Consider the following 18,354-nt stretch of genomic DNA (forward strand, 5'->3'; position numbering starts at 1 on the left):
TAACATATTTGTGATCACTATAAAGCTTTGGATACAATAATGTACAAGAGTACATTACACACACATTCACACACTTTTACAAATATTCCAAAATCATGAAGGTCATACAAAAACAGTTTCCTGTTTCATCAGTGTGACTTGTCTACTTTGATTCAAGGTGCAATCCTGGCGTGATAGATCAATCACACATTCATAACACCATCTCCAGATATCCTTTCTGTAGAGCAAAGCTGCCCTGGCAAGTCTAGGCAACCAGCCTTCTCATATGGTATGCTGGAAATGCCAAAAAAAAAAAAGATGCACAAGAAAAACAGAGCAGAAGAGAAAGTATGCCTTTAAAAACTATAAAGGGACATACGGTTTAAGCATTTTAAATTTTTTATCCGAACAAAATAATGCAAGCAATTAAAGAGAAGATCGAAACAATCTGGATATAAGATATTGGGAGTGTTTGTTTTATGCTCTCATGTACACAGAGATTCAGCTCTCTTGCCAAAAGATATCCTCAGTGTTGATGATCCAGCCATATTTTACTCACAGCCTGGGAGTCATTTATGACATTTTCCAAATGTATTTACTATGATTAAGCCAGAAGCAGAAAGAAATAACTTGACTGGTCAGCAGTTAGATCTTTCTGTTTAGCTTCTCACTGTTTGCTAATAGATTATTAAAATCAAAGTAAACTGAATTCACTTGTATTTATTTTTCAATCACATAAGAAGGAAGTTTCAGAGTGCTATGCATAAGTCACTACAGGCACTGCTAATGTAACACAGTTGTGTAAAGTCGATGCTCAGCTTGGTCCCCACAAGAGCTTTCCTTAGTTCTGCATATAAATGTGTGTGTAAGGAGGGGTATCATAGTGTGAGATACAGAGTCTTAGAAATGCCATCTGCCTGCTTGGATGAAGCCAGCATTTCAGCATTCTCCCTCTCACAGCCTTTCAACACCACTACAGTCCTTGCTACACACACACACACACACCCACACACACACACCAACCCACACACCCCAGACATGTTCAAATGCACGCAGAACATACAAGCTCATCGTGCTGAATACAACATATGCAGGCACAAGCACCCCCACTCTTGCATCCACCACCACACACAAAAGCAGCCCTCAACCTACGGGAGTGTAACCATGGAAACGAAAGCGCCAGCCCAATAGGGGTTGTGATGGAGGCAGAGAAAAAGGAGGTAAAATAATAGGAGGAAATTAACTCTCCAAATTCATCCAAGCTAAACAGCAGACAGTATATCACTGCATAGCTGAAAAACCAATATTGGGTCCACATATGGTGAGCTAATTACTTACTCAGATGACTCTGTTTTAAATGTGCCATGCTTAGAAACACAAATGAATAAAGCGCTTCTGTGTAAGATTCACATCTGTTACATCATAAATTGAAAACAAAATTTTATCTACAAGTCTTCCTGAAAACTACTGTTGCTGTTGGTATCCTCAACAGTAATTTGTGCCAATTGAACACAACCACATTTATCAATAGACTAAAATTAAGCTGGGCAAAACCTACTTTTTTATTATATAAAGCATAGTATGTTAGAAATCAATCCTACATTTAATTTTTTGATTGCAAGTTTCTGGATTATTTGATCAAATTTCTTTGTCATTAAAGTGTAATTAAGGCTAAAGTACATACACGGTCTTGAACAAGTACATATAAAATACTTGAATGTTTTACATTCTGTCAAGTTAAATCATACTTTGCAGAACCACCGTTTTCAAAAAATTACAGTCTTTCAAGTTTGACTGCTGGTACTCACATCTAGAGTGAAATTTTTGTCCATTTTTCTTTTCAAAATAGCTCAGACTGGATGAATGGAATTTGTAAACAACATTTGTCAAGTTTTGCCACATATGTGATTTAAAATGGACTTTAACTGGGTCATACCAACATACTGTGTTTTCATCTAAATAGTACTAGTGTAGCTCTGGCTGTATGTCTTTTCTACCCTATGTTAATCTTCTGTCCTTATCTGGAGCAGCTTCTTGTTACTGAAAAACTAATATTGGGTCCAGAAAAAAGGTAAGTACAGCTCACCTGTAGGGTGAGGACAAGCAACCCCACATTATGAGGCTGCCACCATTGTTTCATTGGTGGCAGCCAATGAAACAATTGGCTGCCACCAATTGTTGCAGCCAATTGGTGGCTGCAACACCAATTGACCTAAAAAAAAGGTTTATGCCTTTTTTTTGCATAAACCAGATTTGTCGAGTACAATAACAATCCTGTCAACAGATTCTCCCACCTGAGCTGTTAATCTCTGCATGTCTTTAGTTACAGTGACCCTCTTGTCTCTGATTAATGCTCTCCAATCACAGCCTGCCAGTCTGATTTATGAACATTAAAGAATCATAGGCTGGACATGCACCATTTCCATCCACTTTGGTAAATAAAGTTATAACATAATTTTTTTTCCATAGTTACAGATTACACTTATCAGTAAGAACTCATGTCTTTTATCGAGAATAAATTGTTTCCCACTACAATGTACCATTCTCTCCAATGCAAAACATCACCAACTAATTTACACTTCTAATACTGTATAACATGCCTTTCTTTTAAAAAACAATAATTTCTACACTCTCTTCCTCTCAATATAATCATCTTGATATATTTTGAAAGTTATGATTTAAACTGTTCAGCTTTTTTGAAGAAATGCCATCTCAATGCAATCTCACTCCCTGACACTCAGTGTATTGCTACAGATGTTGAATTTACTTCCTTGCAAAAATTCTGAGCTGTATGCATTGAATTTAGAAGTTTTGGCAAACAAGCATTTAAAGTGACTGATTGACTCAAAGTGATGCACAAATTTATCATATCACTAGTAAGTAGAATAATTTCCATCAGTGTGTATCATGTAGCGTGAATTAACAGCCTGCTCCTTTGTGATGCTAATTTCCTAAGGCTATTGGTGTCTATGATCAGTGATAATTGAGGTGCAGAGCTGCCTTCGAGCAAAACAATTAACCACGAGAGCTGCAGTGCAGATCAGATTGTTGTTATATTAAATAGTAGCCACTGTTTCTGACCTGCTTCAGTGATCTGAGGAGCAATCTAGAGCTAGTTTATATAACTGAATCTTGTTAAAAAGTGATACAAACATTAGATAAACGGGCATGCATGAAAAGACAAAAATCTAAATTTTATTTATCTAGATTTCCTATATTTTAGGTTCTAAAGTCACTCATAAATAGTCTGAAGTAGTGCACACATTCTATATTAAAAACACTCTGATGCAGCATTATCATCATGCAAAGAAATGTACCTGTAATTGTATTCAGATTAAATGGAGGTAACTATGTAGGCGACTTAATGTTTGATGCTCATCAGAGTTGCATAGAAAGCCTTTGAAGCCAAAGGAATTTTCCAACCTAAACAGTGAACATTTCTCTTCCAGTGATGCTTTCTGTAAGCTTCAATGTATGAGGATAGAAACATGCTTTCAGACTGTCAGTCTACCCCTGCTTTTCCTTCCTTTACACTCTACAAGCCAATCAGGTAGAGAAGATAGAGCATGGGATACAGAATCAGTGTGGGCGACTGAGTGGGTGGGATCTGCGATTCGATTTCTGCATCTTCACGTGTGGAAATTCATCACATGGCAGAAGACAGTAGGATGAGTGGGCAGAACAGTGACAAAAAAAGAGAGCGACAGAGAAAATACCACTGCAAAGCAAAGTCAAATTAGAAACGCAGTGAAAATGTCAGAAAATATGCAGTGTTATGACACAAGTCAGACATTATCAGCATCTCCATCTTCTGACCGACTGAGTGAAACTGCTTTAGACATCACATAGACTTGCTTATTCCTAAAATTATTCCCCTCGACACAAATTGCTGTGTTAGGAAGGATGCTTAGTAAAAAGTGCCATGAAGCAAAATTTAATGAATCTATTCCAGCAGTTTTAACTGTAGGTAGGTGCTGAGTGTTCTGTTCTCTCAAAAGAAGTCACAGGTTATGGATGTTTTCTCCACATCTTCTAAAAGAGAAATCTTTTTCCTGTTTCTGGTCTTCGATAAGCGTAATCTCAATGGAGCAGAGGAAGTGCAGTCCTGTCAGATTTTGACGGGCTGTAAATAATTGATGAGCCAATCTGAAAAAGGTAAACAACCATCATGCAGCGGTGTGAAGGGATATGGGAGGTGATGGGGGAATAAGAGGAAGTTGAAAAAGAACAAAAGACAGAACTTGTTTGGCATTTCCCACTCATCTATCAGCTCCTTTTCACATTCACTAGGAACCCTGTCACACATAAACACTTTACATTATTCCCTGCTAACCAGTCAGTCAGGATCCATGCTGGGCTTGTTTCTGGTGTGAACCCCACTTACAGCTCACAAAGGGTCACAAATTTCAACTGGAAGACTCTTTGAAGTAATAGGGGATGGGTAATTCAGTACCCAGACACCCCCACCCCCAAAGATTAACAGATGGACACACACGTATAATATGCACTTTTCCATTTTAGTATGAAATTATACATATACTATAATTACATATACATATACAAATACTAACTGCTTGTCTTCTTCTCTAGAAATCTGGAATGTAAACCCTGACGTAAAACTTAAATAACTTCTGAACTAGCATAGAGGAGAAATAAAAGCAGCGAGGGTCTACAAACAGACTGCAGGCACACTGTGCGTTAATCGCATCTCAATTGCTATTCACTGAACCAGCACTGCATCCAACTGAGATTTTGCTCCAAAATAATGAGGAAACCTCATTCGAACTCAGCAGGAAGCCTTTAAAGCCATCTCATTTCAAACGCTGACAAATTAGTTAAAAATTATGGGAGAATACATCCTAAATGTATTGGAAATAAACACTGAAACAACAAAGTGCAGAAGTTGAAGTCAGAGAGTTCTGTTGAACCTTTGGTTCAAATCTTTGTTGAAATAACCACATGTTCAGTGTTGTTTTGCATTTTCCTCAGGTTGTAATGTTAGTTATTGTAGAATGTGGGTGTCCAGCTCCAGTCCTCGAGGGTCGGTGTCCTGCCAGTTTTAGATGTGTCTCTGCATCAACACGGCTGATTCACATGGGTCACCTACCTGCTCAGCATGTTTAGGTTCTGCAGAGCTCTGCTAATGATCCATCATTTGATTCAATTGTGTTGAACCAGGGAAAAAACAAAAGCATGCAGGATACCGGCCCATGAGGACTGTTACAGATATTTTAAGTTATCCAAACATTTAAGACATGTTGTTTCAAAAGTGCTTCATGCATTTTACATTCTGATAAAACAATCAAAAAAAAAAAAAACACTAAAAAAATAAAATAGTAATTGTTTTGTCTTGTTTTAGCTAAAATGCCTGCTCGTCCAATTTCTGTCTTTCCTTAGTATAATGCTTGTAAGACATATAGACTGAGAAAAAGGACTTGTGCACAAAACAGCCCTCTGTTGGTGAGAGAAAGCTGGTCAGTTTCCCTCCACACAAGGCATCAGATTTTGAGTCTAAATCCTGATGCCTACAAAAAAAAAAAAACAATAAGCAAAGTATCTCACCATTTGTAGAGGCCTCTTTCGTAGGTCCCTCTCAGTAACCAGTCTGTCCTGGTCAGTGACGTAGAGACCGCGCTGAGCCAGCGCCTGGATGACGGCATCGTGACCCAGCAGAGGCTTGGCAGCATCGCTCTTCAGGATGAGGCTGCCGGCCCTGCAGTACAGGTCAGCAGACAGCAGTAGGCTGGTCACAGGGGGCTTCAGGTGCTCCTGTTCATACTGGTCAGTGTAGAAGGGGTCCTTTAGTTCTGCAGGGATGCTGTCTGTTCAATAGTGGGATAGAAAAAGGATTAATTTATAACTAAAAGGTTTCATAAATCGCTCAACAGGTTTAGCACGGCACCTATCTGGTAATGGGATAACCACAGAGCTATGACTTCTCCGTGATTGGTTGTTAGAATGTTAAAATCATCCTTTTCAAAATCCAGTTTTAAGTAAAATTAAAATCTGAAGCAAAAATGGAACAAACATCAGACAAAAAAAATTATTCACTTTTAGTCTTAGTTTCACAAATTAAAGAAGAAACACAAAAGCAAAACTCAGGAAAGAAAAATAAATAAATAAAACATAATGCACAAATTCTGACTAATTTAAAACATTAGTCATTGAATCTATCTCTTCCCTTCTGATACTACTTCTTTGCTGTGCGTGTTTTTATTATCTCTTGACCTGGATGTGTACGGATAGACCTTAGTGTTGCTATAGAAACTGCAGGAGGAGTGGAATCCGATCGATTCATCTCGTCTTTATCTGTGATGCTTTCAGTTCTCTGGGAAAACCCTCCACACTGCCTGTATCTTCAAAAGGGTCTGGCTGCATGTGAGTGTTCGGCTGACTGTTCATCGCCTCAGAGAAGTCAATGACAAAGTATTTACCAAAATAAACTAGTATTTCACTAATTGTGCAAAAAAATACTAATTTTATTCAACCCACCCTGACTGACTTCACTTCATCAAGTTAGCCTTTTGGACTGAAGCATTTGAGTGCTGTAATAATAAACTCAAGTTATCACTGAGAAAGTAGCATGAACTAAACAGAAACACAGCATGCATTTAGCATTTAGAACTGATGTTATGTTCTGTACTACATGGCTCTGACAAACACAGACAAAAATCTATCAGTCACCTGCCTGACAGTCAAATACAAGGTCATTTAAAGATTAACTCTGTGAGATTATGAATCAGGGATGCAGACACCAGAGCTTATTCAGGTACTGACTTTATCCACCTTAAAAATATTATCACAATCTATTAAAAAAAAGAAAAGAAAGGAAAAAAAGAAATGTAACTTTAGTTTCTAATCTTTAATTTTTCACTGTATGGACAGATATTTACATTTGTTCCTCAAGGAACTGTCCTATGGTTGTTATTCATCCCCATATTTTAAGTACTTTTATATTTTAGTATTTACATACATAAGATAATCTATATCTTTATTTATATTTACAAACCCTCTGTTTCCAACTTTCAACATGTTTTTGTGTCATGTTACAGACTTTTCCAGTTTGTAGACCTTTTAAGTAAATTTTTAGTTTGGAAAGTTGACTATAAATTTATGGAGATATTTCTTCAGTGATTAGTCAAAACAAGGAAGGAAAGGAAGAAGAAAAGAAAGAAGAAAGGAAGGAATGATAAATAAATGTATTTTTGGAAAGATTAATGGATAAAATGGAATAAAGCATAAAATATTAATATTTTCTAAGAAGTTTTATTTAATCATATTCAATAAATCTTCATAGAAACCCTGTCGCTTACCACTGGAAATAAAGTATTCATGCCACAATAGATCTGTGAGTCTGCAGTATTCTAATAAATCACATCAGATGAATTGGTGCATTAAAAATGAGATCACTATATGATGTGTTGCAGCTTTCTGTGAGACGATCCACTGTGTTGTTTGTATCTTGTGCACACTTGCATATTCCTGATGTGCTCCTGCATTACAGCAATGAGTTAGATTAGATGAATGTGAACATTCGGTACAGCATAGGCAGGGATCTGGCTACGAGCCCGCTCACTGTCTTTTATTTCCCTGCCTCCCTCCCGCCCCCTAAGGAAGGCTATATTTTTGGAATCAACCCATTTCATTCAGTCCTGATTGAAAATACACAGAAGGTCTGCAAGGGATCTCATGTTTGCCTGCTTGTTACAAAACAGCAGCGGGAGTGGATGAGCCCTAACACACCAAAGCTTCGCTGAATGCACCAGAGCAGATGGGCTAAACGTCAAAATAGTGCCCAATGCAAGGTTTCTTCTTACTTTTATGTCAAAGTGTCATACGTTTCAAGTCCCAGAGTTTCAGAGTTTTCAGTCTTGGACAGGCTTCCTGTCTACCTCAGGCACCACAGACACACAAACAAGGCAAAGAATTGCACATGCTACCTCCTAAGTGCAACACAGAGATATCAAATAAGCTTTCATAAATATAATTTCTCTCTCTGAGGGAGTACCCAGAGAGAACTCCACGCAGAAATTCAAACCCAGTACCTTCTTGACGTCAGGCAACAGTGCTATCAAATGTCAATGTGAAAACAAAGTTTTAAAACTTAAGACTTGCAAAAAGACAGAGGAGTATAAATAAACCGCTGGTTGGATGAAGCAAAGAATATGTGGATGAATTAACTCACAAATATATTGCTGAAAGGGGGGGACAGATGGATTAATGGATGGATTGACAGGCAGGCCGACAAGCAGGTAGGTTGATTGATGGACAAATTGATGGGGAAAAGAACAAACAAATGGAAGGACAAAGATAGATGGAATGGAGCATAAGCGGACCAAAATGGACAAATGTACAGGGAGGTACATTTATGGACAGCTGACTGGCTTGATGGATGGATAAACAGACAACAGAGAGAAAAATCAATGGATAAAACTTTTAGACAATGGGACAGGAAGTAAAGTGTGCAAGCAAAAAAGTTTTTTTACTAGTTTTTTTTTATTTTAATCCAGGTCTGGAAAAATACATATCATACTGGACCAGATGATTCTATTAGTTGTTAACCATTAGATCCACTTAAGCATAGAGTTAAACACAGATACTGACTCACCATTTACTTTCATCTGTGTTGTCAGAGATACGTTTGCAAATCATCATTATGGAACAAACCTGAATGCCCACCACTCAAACAAAGCTTTCTCATTAAAAAGAAAACACTTCTGGACAATATGAAGTTCTCTGTAATCATTACTGCCAAAGAGACTTTGTCTGTTGTCTGGAGCTCTGGAATATATTGTATTGCAATCATCATTCCAATAACAACAAGTCCAACATTGAGATTGCAACAAACTGCTTGACATCAGGATTGGGTAGACTTTTTTACAGCATGCATTCAACCTCTGCATGACAACATTACATTTGGCCAACTAGATGGACTTTCCCTGGTCTTTATTCCCACAGCGGATCTAGATCTTGGTGACCCAGATAGTAGAGTTTGAGGTGATTGTTGGGAACATCCTGTTCATGGTATAAAAAATGAGCGATGGCTTAACTGAAATCGACCATCACAGTATGGAACAATAATGACATGGTTGCCTTACATAAATCAGCTCCACAATGTTCCATGCAGATACTGCTGGAAAATTATGTTTTCTTCAAAATGTGATGTTTGTCTTTAGATTTGTTTTTAACTTGGATGCAGAACGCTAAGAGTTGCTTATTTTAAGACAGTGCAACACCTATAAAACAATTTTTTTTAATGTTCATTACAGAATATAAGATGGCCAAAGGTGATAAAACTGTAGAATACTGCTTATGAAAGAGGGTTAATGAAAACATAACAGTTTAAATAAAAGGAAAGAAGCTACTTTTTAAAAGAAATTTTTGGGGTGTCTATAGGCCTACTGATACTGCCAGATATCTTTGTGTGCAGTGTTGATGAAATGATTGAATAATAAAACAGATAAACAAAGAATTGAATAAACTGTGTGAAATATTAAATTTAAATTTCTTATTTAAAATTATAATTAACAGAAAATAAAGAAAATTGACAATATTTCCCTACCTGTTCCATATGCCTTAGCCACCAGCCATCTGAGGCTGCAACAGATTTTGGCTCGGGAAAAGTCATAATGCTCGAAGGACTTTATCGCCGGAGCGACGAAGCTCTTCTTCGCATCCCTGACGTCCTGAACTTCACCCATATTTCCGCTGATGCTGTATGCAGTCAACCCTAAGGGAGCATCCCACCACCGGAATGTATGGGAAAAAAACAATAGGCGGCTGTAACCTGGAGAGGTGAAATCAGTCCTCACTGCTTATTGGCAGCCTCTTTCAGTCATAAAACGCACAGATGGTCGTGCTTTTGTCCTTCTCGCTCTTGCTGACAGAACGGGTCTCTAGTCCTGGGGTTTTCCATCCATTCTCTCAGTGGGACCAGCTGAAATGGACTCCGTCGGACAGGTTTTCGAGGTTTTCAGGGGGGGAAAAAAAACTGTTCTTTGACTCTAGAGAGAACAGCAACGTTTCCGTTATTTTGGTGGTGAAGCACACAGCTTCTTTCTTACGTATCTACAAAACATTGTAATTATAACCTGGCTATTCTGTCTTTGCGTTTTCATTCAGCCTATCCTCTGCCGTTGTCCTGTCGCACCGCTTCGAGGTTCTCCAGTCCCGCACCTTTGTTGGGTAGTTCGCATGCGCACGTGGTGCCTTCTAGTTTAGTCGGATAACACAACTTCTTAGAGTTCCTCACAGCTTTATGAGGTATTGCGTCAATTTGCGGACATGGTTTCAGCAGATTATTAATAATTAATTATTAATTATTTAATTATAAATTAATATTATTATTAGAGCTTTCTTCTGGAGGTCAACAATCATGGTTTGATTAAATTAGTTTTCTTCTCTATTTTTACGTCCTGAACGCACCACAGCAGCATACTCAACGCGTTCATTACATCAGACATTTTAAGATTATTTGTAACAGTCAACATGTTAGTTTTGTATTATGCATGCTATATTGATATATAAAATATCTAGATACTTTATCCCACTATTAAGATACAGAACAGTGAACGTCCCATAACAATCTTTTCAAGTGTTTTTACTTTCTTCATAACTATCGCGACCATTTTTAGCTTTTCTTAGTTTTAGGTGCCTTTTTTCTGTTATATGTTTAAATAATTAAATTTATAGCATTTTTAAAATATTACAAAAACACCACAGCACAGCACAGTTTGTACACATTATCCACATCAAATATGTCTGAAGCTTATCCTCATCCATCCTCATATTTATTTTTTGATATGCAAGCTACCATATAAAACAAAACAAAATGTTGACAAAGGTCCTCTGCACAGTTCTTCACTGTGTTCTTACACAGTGAAGAACAGTTACAGTTAAAACAAGACATCTGCAACCACTGATAAAAGACGCATAGGCTACTCATTTTTTCCCCTCACTGTCTGAAGTTAAATCAGACCACAGTTTTTTGCTTTAGGTTAGTTAGAATTATCAAAAATAATTCCTATATGTTAAATGCCAGAAAAGTTTGCAAAAATATTTTTTATGAATTTTTTTTTAAAAAAAAACAACTTTACACACATGTGGTCAATATCAAGGATAAACTGAGACATTTGGTCTAATTTAACTTCAGACAGTGAGAAAAAAATGTGTGTTTTTTTTTTATTTGATGGATGTAAACTTCTGTTTCAACCGTATGTTGTGTAATGAATGCTTTATTGCTTTTTTTATTTTGTTTTATTTTTTATTTAGCCTTAGTCTAATCTTTTTAACTGCTGTATAAATCTAATTGATTTATTGAAAAAAAATGTGCTTGATTAGATTTAATATTTGTATGGTATGTTTATTTGGCTTTATCAGTGCATGTTAAAGTCCCATTCCTGTCAGTTAGCACAACAAAAACAATGCAGCACGTGTGACACCTACTGTACATCTAAACTATAGTGCAACAGCAAGTTTTTTCAACAGGTTTTTTTTTTGTCTGTGTGACTTTATATATTATTATAACATATATCATTCTTCACCTTTTGCCATCACCTGAGCATATTTTCAGTTCTCAGAGGTGTATTTGCAAAGAAAATCAGATTTCATATATTTAGATCTCAAATACCTACAGGTAGATTGTTTCAGACAAGGGACCCATCTTAAAGGAAACACATATTTACCTTAATCTTGAGTTTTATTGATCCAACATTTTATCCTATGACCTAATAAGCTGAGCTGCACTTTTTTTGAGATACAGAGGAACATTGCTACATTTGTCTTACCAGTACTTGCACACAAAACAGCTTTGTTGTGTTTGTTTTATTGCTGGATATATTTACCGCTATTCATCTGTGAAAAATGCTCTGTTTTGTTACACTGTGTATGAAAACAACATTTATAAATAAATTATAATTAAATCATTAAGATTCAGCTGCATTATTGTTATATTTCATGTGTTGACCACAAAATGAAATATGCAATCGTTTATGCACTTTAACTTATTCCTTTTACTTTGTAGTATTCTAGTTATTTTTTTTAAAACAAATGAAGAACTACCTTACCCACATTGCAGTGCGTAATTACGTCATCACTGTGCGCTCTGTGGTTGTTTTGGAAGATTTGACGAGACTCGTGAAGGTATTCTTGCTATCACCGTGTACTAAAGAGAAAGCTATGTTATTTTTCTTACATTTGTGAATTGTAATTGGTGAAAAAATACCACTAGATATATAACACAAAACGTACAAACGCTTGTGCCTTGCTCACAACGTGAGTGTGGCTTTACAAGACTTTAAAGTCACAGCAGCCATTCGAGGCGCTATCTTTTATAATTTATTCATCTTTTATTATTTGTGTTTAATGTAATTTTTTTCTTCTTCACCTTTCTACATGGTAGGCCCTGTTTCCACCGCTTCAATGTTTATGCCAAGAGCACTGAAAGTAAAGAGACCTGTTCAGGAACCAGGCCACTGTTTAAATAAGAAAAGCAAGACTGATCAAGAGGATTGTGACCAAAGAAACTTGCAGGCATCCACGCAGAAAGATGAGGCGTGGGAAGACTTAAAAACACAGACTGACAAAAGTGAACATTTGACAGAGGCCCCAAAATGCGAATCTGGAGCTCAGTCCTCCTCAGATGACGCAGAAGAAGAGGAACCAGTGAAATCTTTCAAAAAGAGCCAGAGATGGCCTGTGCCAGGAGAGCCTGTCTGTGTCATGTGCGGACGTTATGGGGAGTACATATGTGATGCTACTGATAATGATGTTTGCAGCCTTGAATGCAAAGCCAATCATTTACTGCAAATGGGAATTAGGGCTGGAGATTATGCCTTTAACGTTAAGGATAAAAACACAGATGGAAGGACTTCTCAGCCTCACCATCCAGCCGTAAATCTGGGTACAAGTGAAGCAGGCTATTCCTACAGGGAAGATCCGTTCATCTCAGGCCTCACAGATGAACAGGTTGAGCGAATTAGATTGGAGCTTGGCATTAAAACCGAGGGAAAAGATGTCCGAAGACCTATTGTTGAGTTTGAACACTGTGGTTTTCCATCCCTGTTAAGTGGCAACTTGAAAAAAGCTGGTTATGAGGCCCCAACGCCGGTCCAGATGCAGATGGTGCCTGTTGGACTCACAGGGAGGGATGTGATAGCCAGCGCTGACACAGGATCAGGGAAGACCATAGCTTTCCTGCTGCCTGTGGTTGTGAGAGCACTAGAGGTACGGTGATCTAACCAGCATTACTCGACTCTTTAACATTAAGTAATCTAATTTAATGTTACTTAATGATAACATTAACATGTTAACATATGACCCCATCTGAGCCCATCCTCAAAACAGCAAAGACAAGAGAACATGCCATTCAGGTGAAATAGATGTGTGCTGGATTTTGTAAATCGGGACTACAAGAAAGCTTGTAGGGAGCTATATATATATATGATTTAGAAGATTTGTGTCTGTTTACTCTGGGTTACATATTTCATTTAAAATATGATTATGTAGAAGGGTTTTCCATTAGCCACCCTCTAATGAGATGCTAACCCCCTAGAAATAATTTGGACATACTCCATCTAATGGCGCAACTTTCTTTTAGTTAACCTCCTTTACAGAAAGATGTCAGAAACTGAGTCATTCTTTTTCAGTGTTACTTTCAGGAAGCAGCTCATGGCATAGGCAGCCCATTGGGTCTGATCCTGACCCCCACCAGAGAGCTGGCCATACAGATAGAGAGACAGGCCAAGGAGCTGGTGATGGGCATCCCTAACATGAGAACAGCACTGCTTGTGGGAGGCATGCCTCTTCCCCCGCAGCTGCACCGCCTCAAGAGCAGCATCAAAGTAAAGTCCCTGTTTTTCTGTCCAATCAAAGCATTGTTTGTGAAATTTTGTAGCATTTTTCCCCATCATCATGTTGGTTTCTCTTTATCTCCACTAGATTGTTATTGCTACGCCTGGGAGGCTCATTGAAATCCTGAAGCAAAAAGCACTAAAACTTGACAAAGTAAAGATTTTGGTGGTTGATGAGGTATGGCAACTTTATTATAATGCCTTGTAAATATCTTTTCATACCCATTGAACTTTTTCCCTTTTGTCATTTTTACAACACAAAAACATGGTGGACTGCTCTAGTGCCCCTGCAACCAGTCCAAGCAGGTTTTCTGGAGTAAACCTGTATAGTGATCTCTACGTAGGCCAGAAAGACCAGGTGTTATTTTTCTACTTTGTATTGGTCTATCATTTAAAATCCTGATAAAATACCAAGAAAATTCAGGCTGTAGCAATGTACAACAGTTTAAAAAGGATAAATTATCATAGGCCCTTTAAAAAGGAGTCTTCTTAGCCTGGCACTTCTGAAAAAATCCTCTTGATTAATGTTTGCAGTTTCAGAGACAAGTCAATAATAGTGGTGAAAAGGTATTCGAAGATATGTAGCTCTTCGAATACCTAAGTATTCGCTAATCTTAACAAAGATTCGCTAATCTTAACAAAGATTCGCTAATCTTTTGTATTTATATCCTGAAAATTCTTTCACAACATAACTCCTGTGGTGTATCCTTTAGGTTGACACCATGCTGAAGATGGGCTTCCAGCAACAAGTTCTGGAGGTTCTGGAGCATGTTACAAAGGAACACCAGACTCTACTGGCTTCGGCCACTATCCCAGCAGGGACGGAGGAGTTGGCTGCTCGCTTGGTCCATGACCCTGTACGCATTGCTATCGGTGAGAAGAACCAACCGTGTGCTAACGTCAGGCAGATCCTACTTTGGGTGGAGGAACCCTCTAAGAAGAAGAAGCTGTTTGAAATTCTAAATGTAAGTTATATTTTTTAGTTTTATTTGTAAAAGTTAAAGGCAAAAATTGCTTAAGTTTTAGGGTAAAAGGAGGGATTTTGGATGGAGTGTCACTGTAACCATTGTGTAAGATCTTGGTGTACTACAAAGAACAAATCCAACTTGTTTAGAAAGTAGCACAAGAAGTTCTGTAGTTGGAGATTTGACATTTGTTTTGCTAATCACACCCATATTTTAGTCTTTGTACTTATCTCCCAGTCCTGCCAAGTACGGGTACCAGCTTATTTTTTTTGTTGGCAACTGTATGTAGGAATTCCTTAAACTCCAACAACCAGTCTCCCTTAACATCATGTTTATACTGCAATTACCACAGTCTTGGAGCCATGGCCTTAGTCCAGGAATCCAAGTAATGGCCCACAACATTTATCCAAAGAAAGGAGGAGGAGGTCTGCTCTATTTGATCCAGGGAAAACCTGTTAAGCCATAGTTTACCTGAGAATAACCTCACTTTTAGAAGGATTATAGAACTATTTCAGTACTAAGTGGAAAATAACTCTGTAAAGAGAGAGGTAAGTGTATGAGAAATACAAAACTATGGTGCCAATATGATTTTAAAAAGGGAAAATCAGTTACTCCAAACATATATTGAAATGTGGCTGAAAAGTTCATTTGTTTCAAAAATTCTATTAATAAAGGAAATTGATATTATATACATTCATTATACAGTGTTTATTTTTGTATTTCAATAAATGTGGTTTTCAACTCATTACTTATTATTATTACTATTATTATGTTTGCAAAAACTTTAGAGCACTTATTAATGCTTTTTAAAGTTTCTCCTGGCTTGTTATATTTGCTGCTAAGTATTTTCAAATGGCAGCAAATCCAGCTCAAACATATGATTGAGGATTTGTATTTGGACTCTGCAGGTTTTTTTACTATCAGCCTATAAAATGGCTAAAAAAAACCCCAGTCATATTAAATAAATTAAAATATTATTGAAAAGTTTATTTATTTTAGTAGCTAAATTCACTAAATGGAACATAGATTAATGATAGACATCTTCAGTCTTTTATTTCTGTTTTTTCTGCTTACTGGTAATGGAAACATAATATTTAAGATGAAAACATATCAGACCTTTAAGAAAAACACTTATAATACAGTGGGCTTATTGAAAAATATGTTTAATACCTGCTTAATGGATGTTCTCTTCAAAAGGTACCTTTAATTTGATAAATGAGCCTCATTGGAGCATATAATCTAATTTACTGGATATGGCCGAGGTCACTGTAGCCATACATACTGTTAGTTCAGTAACTTTATGGTTGTAATAAATACAGTTTCCATCCTTCTAGGATAACAAACTGTTCCTGCCTCCAGTCGTGGTGTTTGTCGACTGTAAACTGGGTGCCGATCTCCTGTGTGAGGCAGTTGCCAAGGTGACGGGCCTAACTACTGTAGCAATTCACTCTGACAAAAACCAGAGGGAGCGCAACCGCATCCTTAAGGTGAGATTCATGGCATGCAGAATATTGATACATGGAAAAATAAAAGAGCTCCAAGTGTTTACTGAAAAAGATTGATGTTCTTGAGTTGATAATTGTAGTTACTCAACCACAAACCTAACAATGTTCCATTATTCTACATTTTAATCTAGTAAAATTCATTGTAGTATTTTTAGACCCAGTAAAGCTCATACAGTCTGTCAAGTTTCTGTTGTGTAAAATGTGTTCTGTTTTTTTAGGGTCTTCTGGATGGAGACTTTGAAGTGGTAATCAGTACAGGTGTGCTGGGCAGAGGACTAGACCTTGTCAATGTGAGATTAGTGGTTAACTTTGACATGCCAAACACAATGGATGAGTACGTGCATCAGGTTAGTGAACTAATCTCATATTTCACTCAAAATGGCTGTCTAGGTTATAACTAGAACATTAAAGTTTTAAAAAGTATCTAATTATGTTGTTAATTCTTATTATTTTTTTTACTTTTTTAATATAAATGGAAAACAGAATATGTCTCCTAATTCATCTTTAATGTTTCCTCACCAGGTGGGGAGGGCGGGAAGGCTGGGGCACAGGGGAACAGCTATCACCTTCCTGAACAACAACAACAAACGGCTTTTCCTGGAGGTGGTGAACAGGGTCAAACCCACTGGGTCCATCCTGCCTCCTCAGCTCCTAAACTCACCATACCTCTTTGAACAACAGAAGAGGGAAAGTCAGAAGAACAAGATGCAACATGATGACACACTGGTTACTAAAAACAACCTCTTGGACATCATAAAGAAACATGACCGTCGCAAGAAGTAACTGATTGGTCAAACCTGTACTGGGGCTTTCTGTTTATTATAAAGATATTAAATGTTAAGTTTGTGTTTTGGTTACCGTAATTACAAATAAACATGTATTTTTTATAGTTTGACTATCCCTTTTTGTAAATATTGTAAGAAGGGAGCTACAGCTACTAAAGTTATAAAATGAAAATGTTCTCATTTTCTTTGCATTTCATACAATTAGTTTCCACTTGATAAAAATTTTGATTTTAATAGTTGTGTGTTTATCTTTGAAATTCTTCTATCATAAGATTATGGGCTGTTTGACCCCAAAAATACTCAGGTGGCTGTGGTGAAGCTGTGGTGAGCAAATTACTCCCCTCTATCTTTTTGTAAAATTATTTCAACAAATAAAGTTTGACTAATTAGTTTCTTTTTGAGACAAATAGCGTGTTTTTTTTTTTAAGATACCTTTCAGTAGTGTGTTTTTAAAAATGTACACTGACAATAAAAACACTGCTGAGTAATTAGATTGGCTTTCTGCACAGAATTTCACAAAAGGCATTTCTAAAAATTGCTCTACAAATAAAATAACTGCTGTGTGCATATTTTGTCAATGATATCACAAGGGCTACAAGAATAGAATCGGTCAGTTGGGATACTTGGCAAAAGTATGACAAGGGATGAGTGGGTTCTAAAATATTGATATTTTGAAGCATGATTTCATTTCAGTCTGAGTCCTCTTTATAAACTACCCTTGTTTTAACTTATATTCAAGTTGGAATTTGATCAGAAAAAATGTTTTTTTTTTTTAGTACATGTACTCAAAAGAATCCTAACCTGCTCCCTTAATCCTTAGTAGATGTCACAAGAGAAGGCAAATTTTATCTTAACTAATTAAAGACAACTAAAAAATAGAACACTGATCATACTTATTTTATAGTAGGCATCTAAAGTAAATTCTGACTTGTAGCTTTAGGACACAGGTGTCAAATTCCAGTCCTGGAGGGCCACTGCCCTGCAACTTTTAGATGTGCCTCCGCTGCACCACACCTGAATAGAATAATTAGGTCATTAGCAAGGCTCTGGAGAACTGATCTACACAAGGAGGAGGTAATTAAGCCATTTCATTCCAGTGTTTTGTACCTGTAGCCCATCTAAAAAACTGCAGGTCAGTGGCCCTTGAGGACTGGAGTTTGACACCCCTGCTTTAGGAGCACTCAACTAAAAGATAAAACCGATCTAACATACACTGCCACCTAGTGTCAGGTTAACGTGGTTGCATGACTGCGCCAAAATCGTGACGCTA

The 18,354-nt window shown here is 37.2% G+C and overlaps 2 protein-coding genes across 7 annotated transcripts in view; one reads left to right on the forward strand and one right to left on the reverse strand.

The window, feature by feature from the left end:
* camsap2a (calmodulin regulated spectrin-associated protein family, member 2a) overlaps window positions 1-10,197 on the reverse strand; it is a 42,920-nt gene extending 32,723 nt beyond the window's left edge. For 2 of the 5 annotated variants that reach the window (XM_032571393.1, XM_032571391.1), the window contains exons 1-2: window positions 9,542-10,193; window positions 5,542-5,801 (exon numbers count right to left, since the gene is read on the reverse strand). In XM_032571393.1, the coding sequence (XP_032427284.1) occupies window positions 5,542-5,801; window positions 9,542-9,680 (399 nt within the window). In that variant the 5' untranslated portion in view covers window positions 9,681-10,193. Of the gene's footprint in view, window positions 1-5,541; window positions 5,802-9,541 lie in introns of all 5 variants that reach the window. The other 3 variants (XM_032571390.1, XM_032571392.1, XM_032571389.1) reach the window with 3 other exon arrangements.
* Window positions 10,198-12,033: 1,836 nt separating this feature from the next.
* Window positions 12,034-17,575, forward strand: ddx59 (DEAD (Asp-Glu-Ala-Asp) box polypeptide 59). 2 transcript variants are annotated; one of them, XM_032571394.1, is made up of 8 exons: window positions 12,034-12,120; window positions 12,380-13,203; window positions 13,626-13,820; window positions 13,918-14,007; window positions 14,543-14,794; window positions 16,129-16,281; window positions 16,518-16,646; window positions 16,822-17,575. In XM_032571394.1, the coding sequence occupies exons 2-8, from the start codon at window positions 12,400-12,402 to the stop codon at window positions 17,080-17,082; spliced, it is 1,884 nt and encodes a 627-aa protein (XP_032427285.1). In that variant the 5' UTR covers window positions 12,034-12,120; window positions 12,380-12,399; the 3' UTR covers window positions 17,083-17,575. The 2 variants fall into 2 exon arrangements, with proteins under 2 accessions (XP_032427285.1, XP_032427286.1); XM_032571395.1 differs by having other exon boundaries at window positions 13,638-13,820.
* The last annotated feature ends 779 nt before the right edge of the window (window positions 17,576-18,354 follow it).

Source organism: Xiphophorus hellerii, chromosome 9, assembly GCF_003331165.1.
Source record: "Xiphophorus hellerii strain 12219 chromosome 9, Xiphophorus_hellerii-4.1, whole genome shotgun sequence".
Classification (NCBI taxonomy): domain Eukaryota; kingdom Metazoa; phylum Chordata; class Actinopteri; order Cyprinodontiformes; family Poeciliidae; genus Xiphophorus; species Xiphophorus hellerii.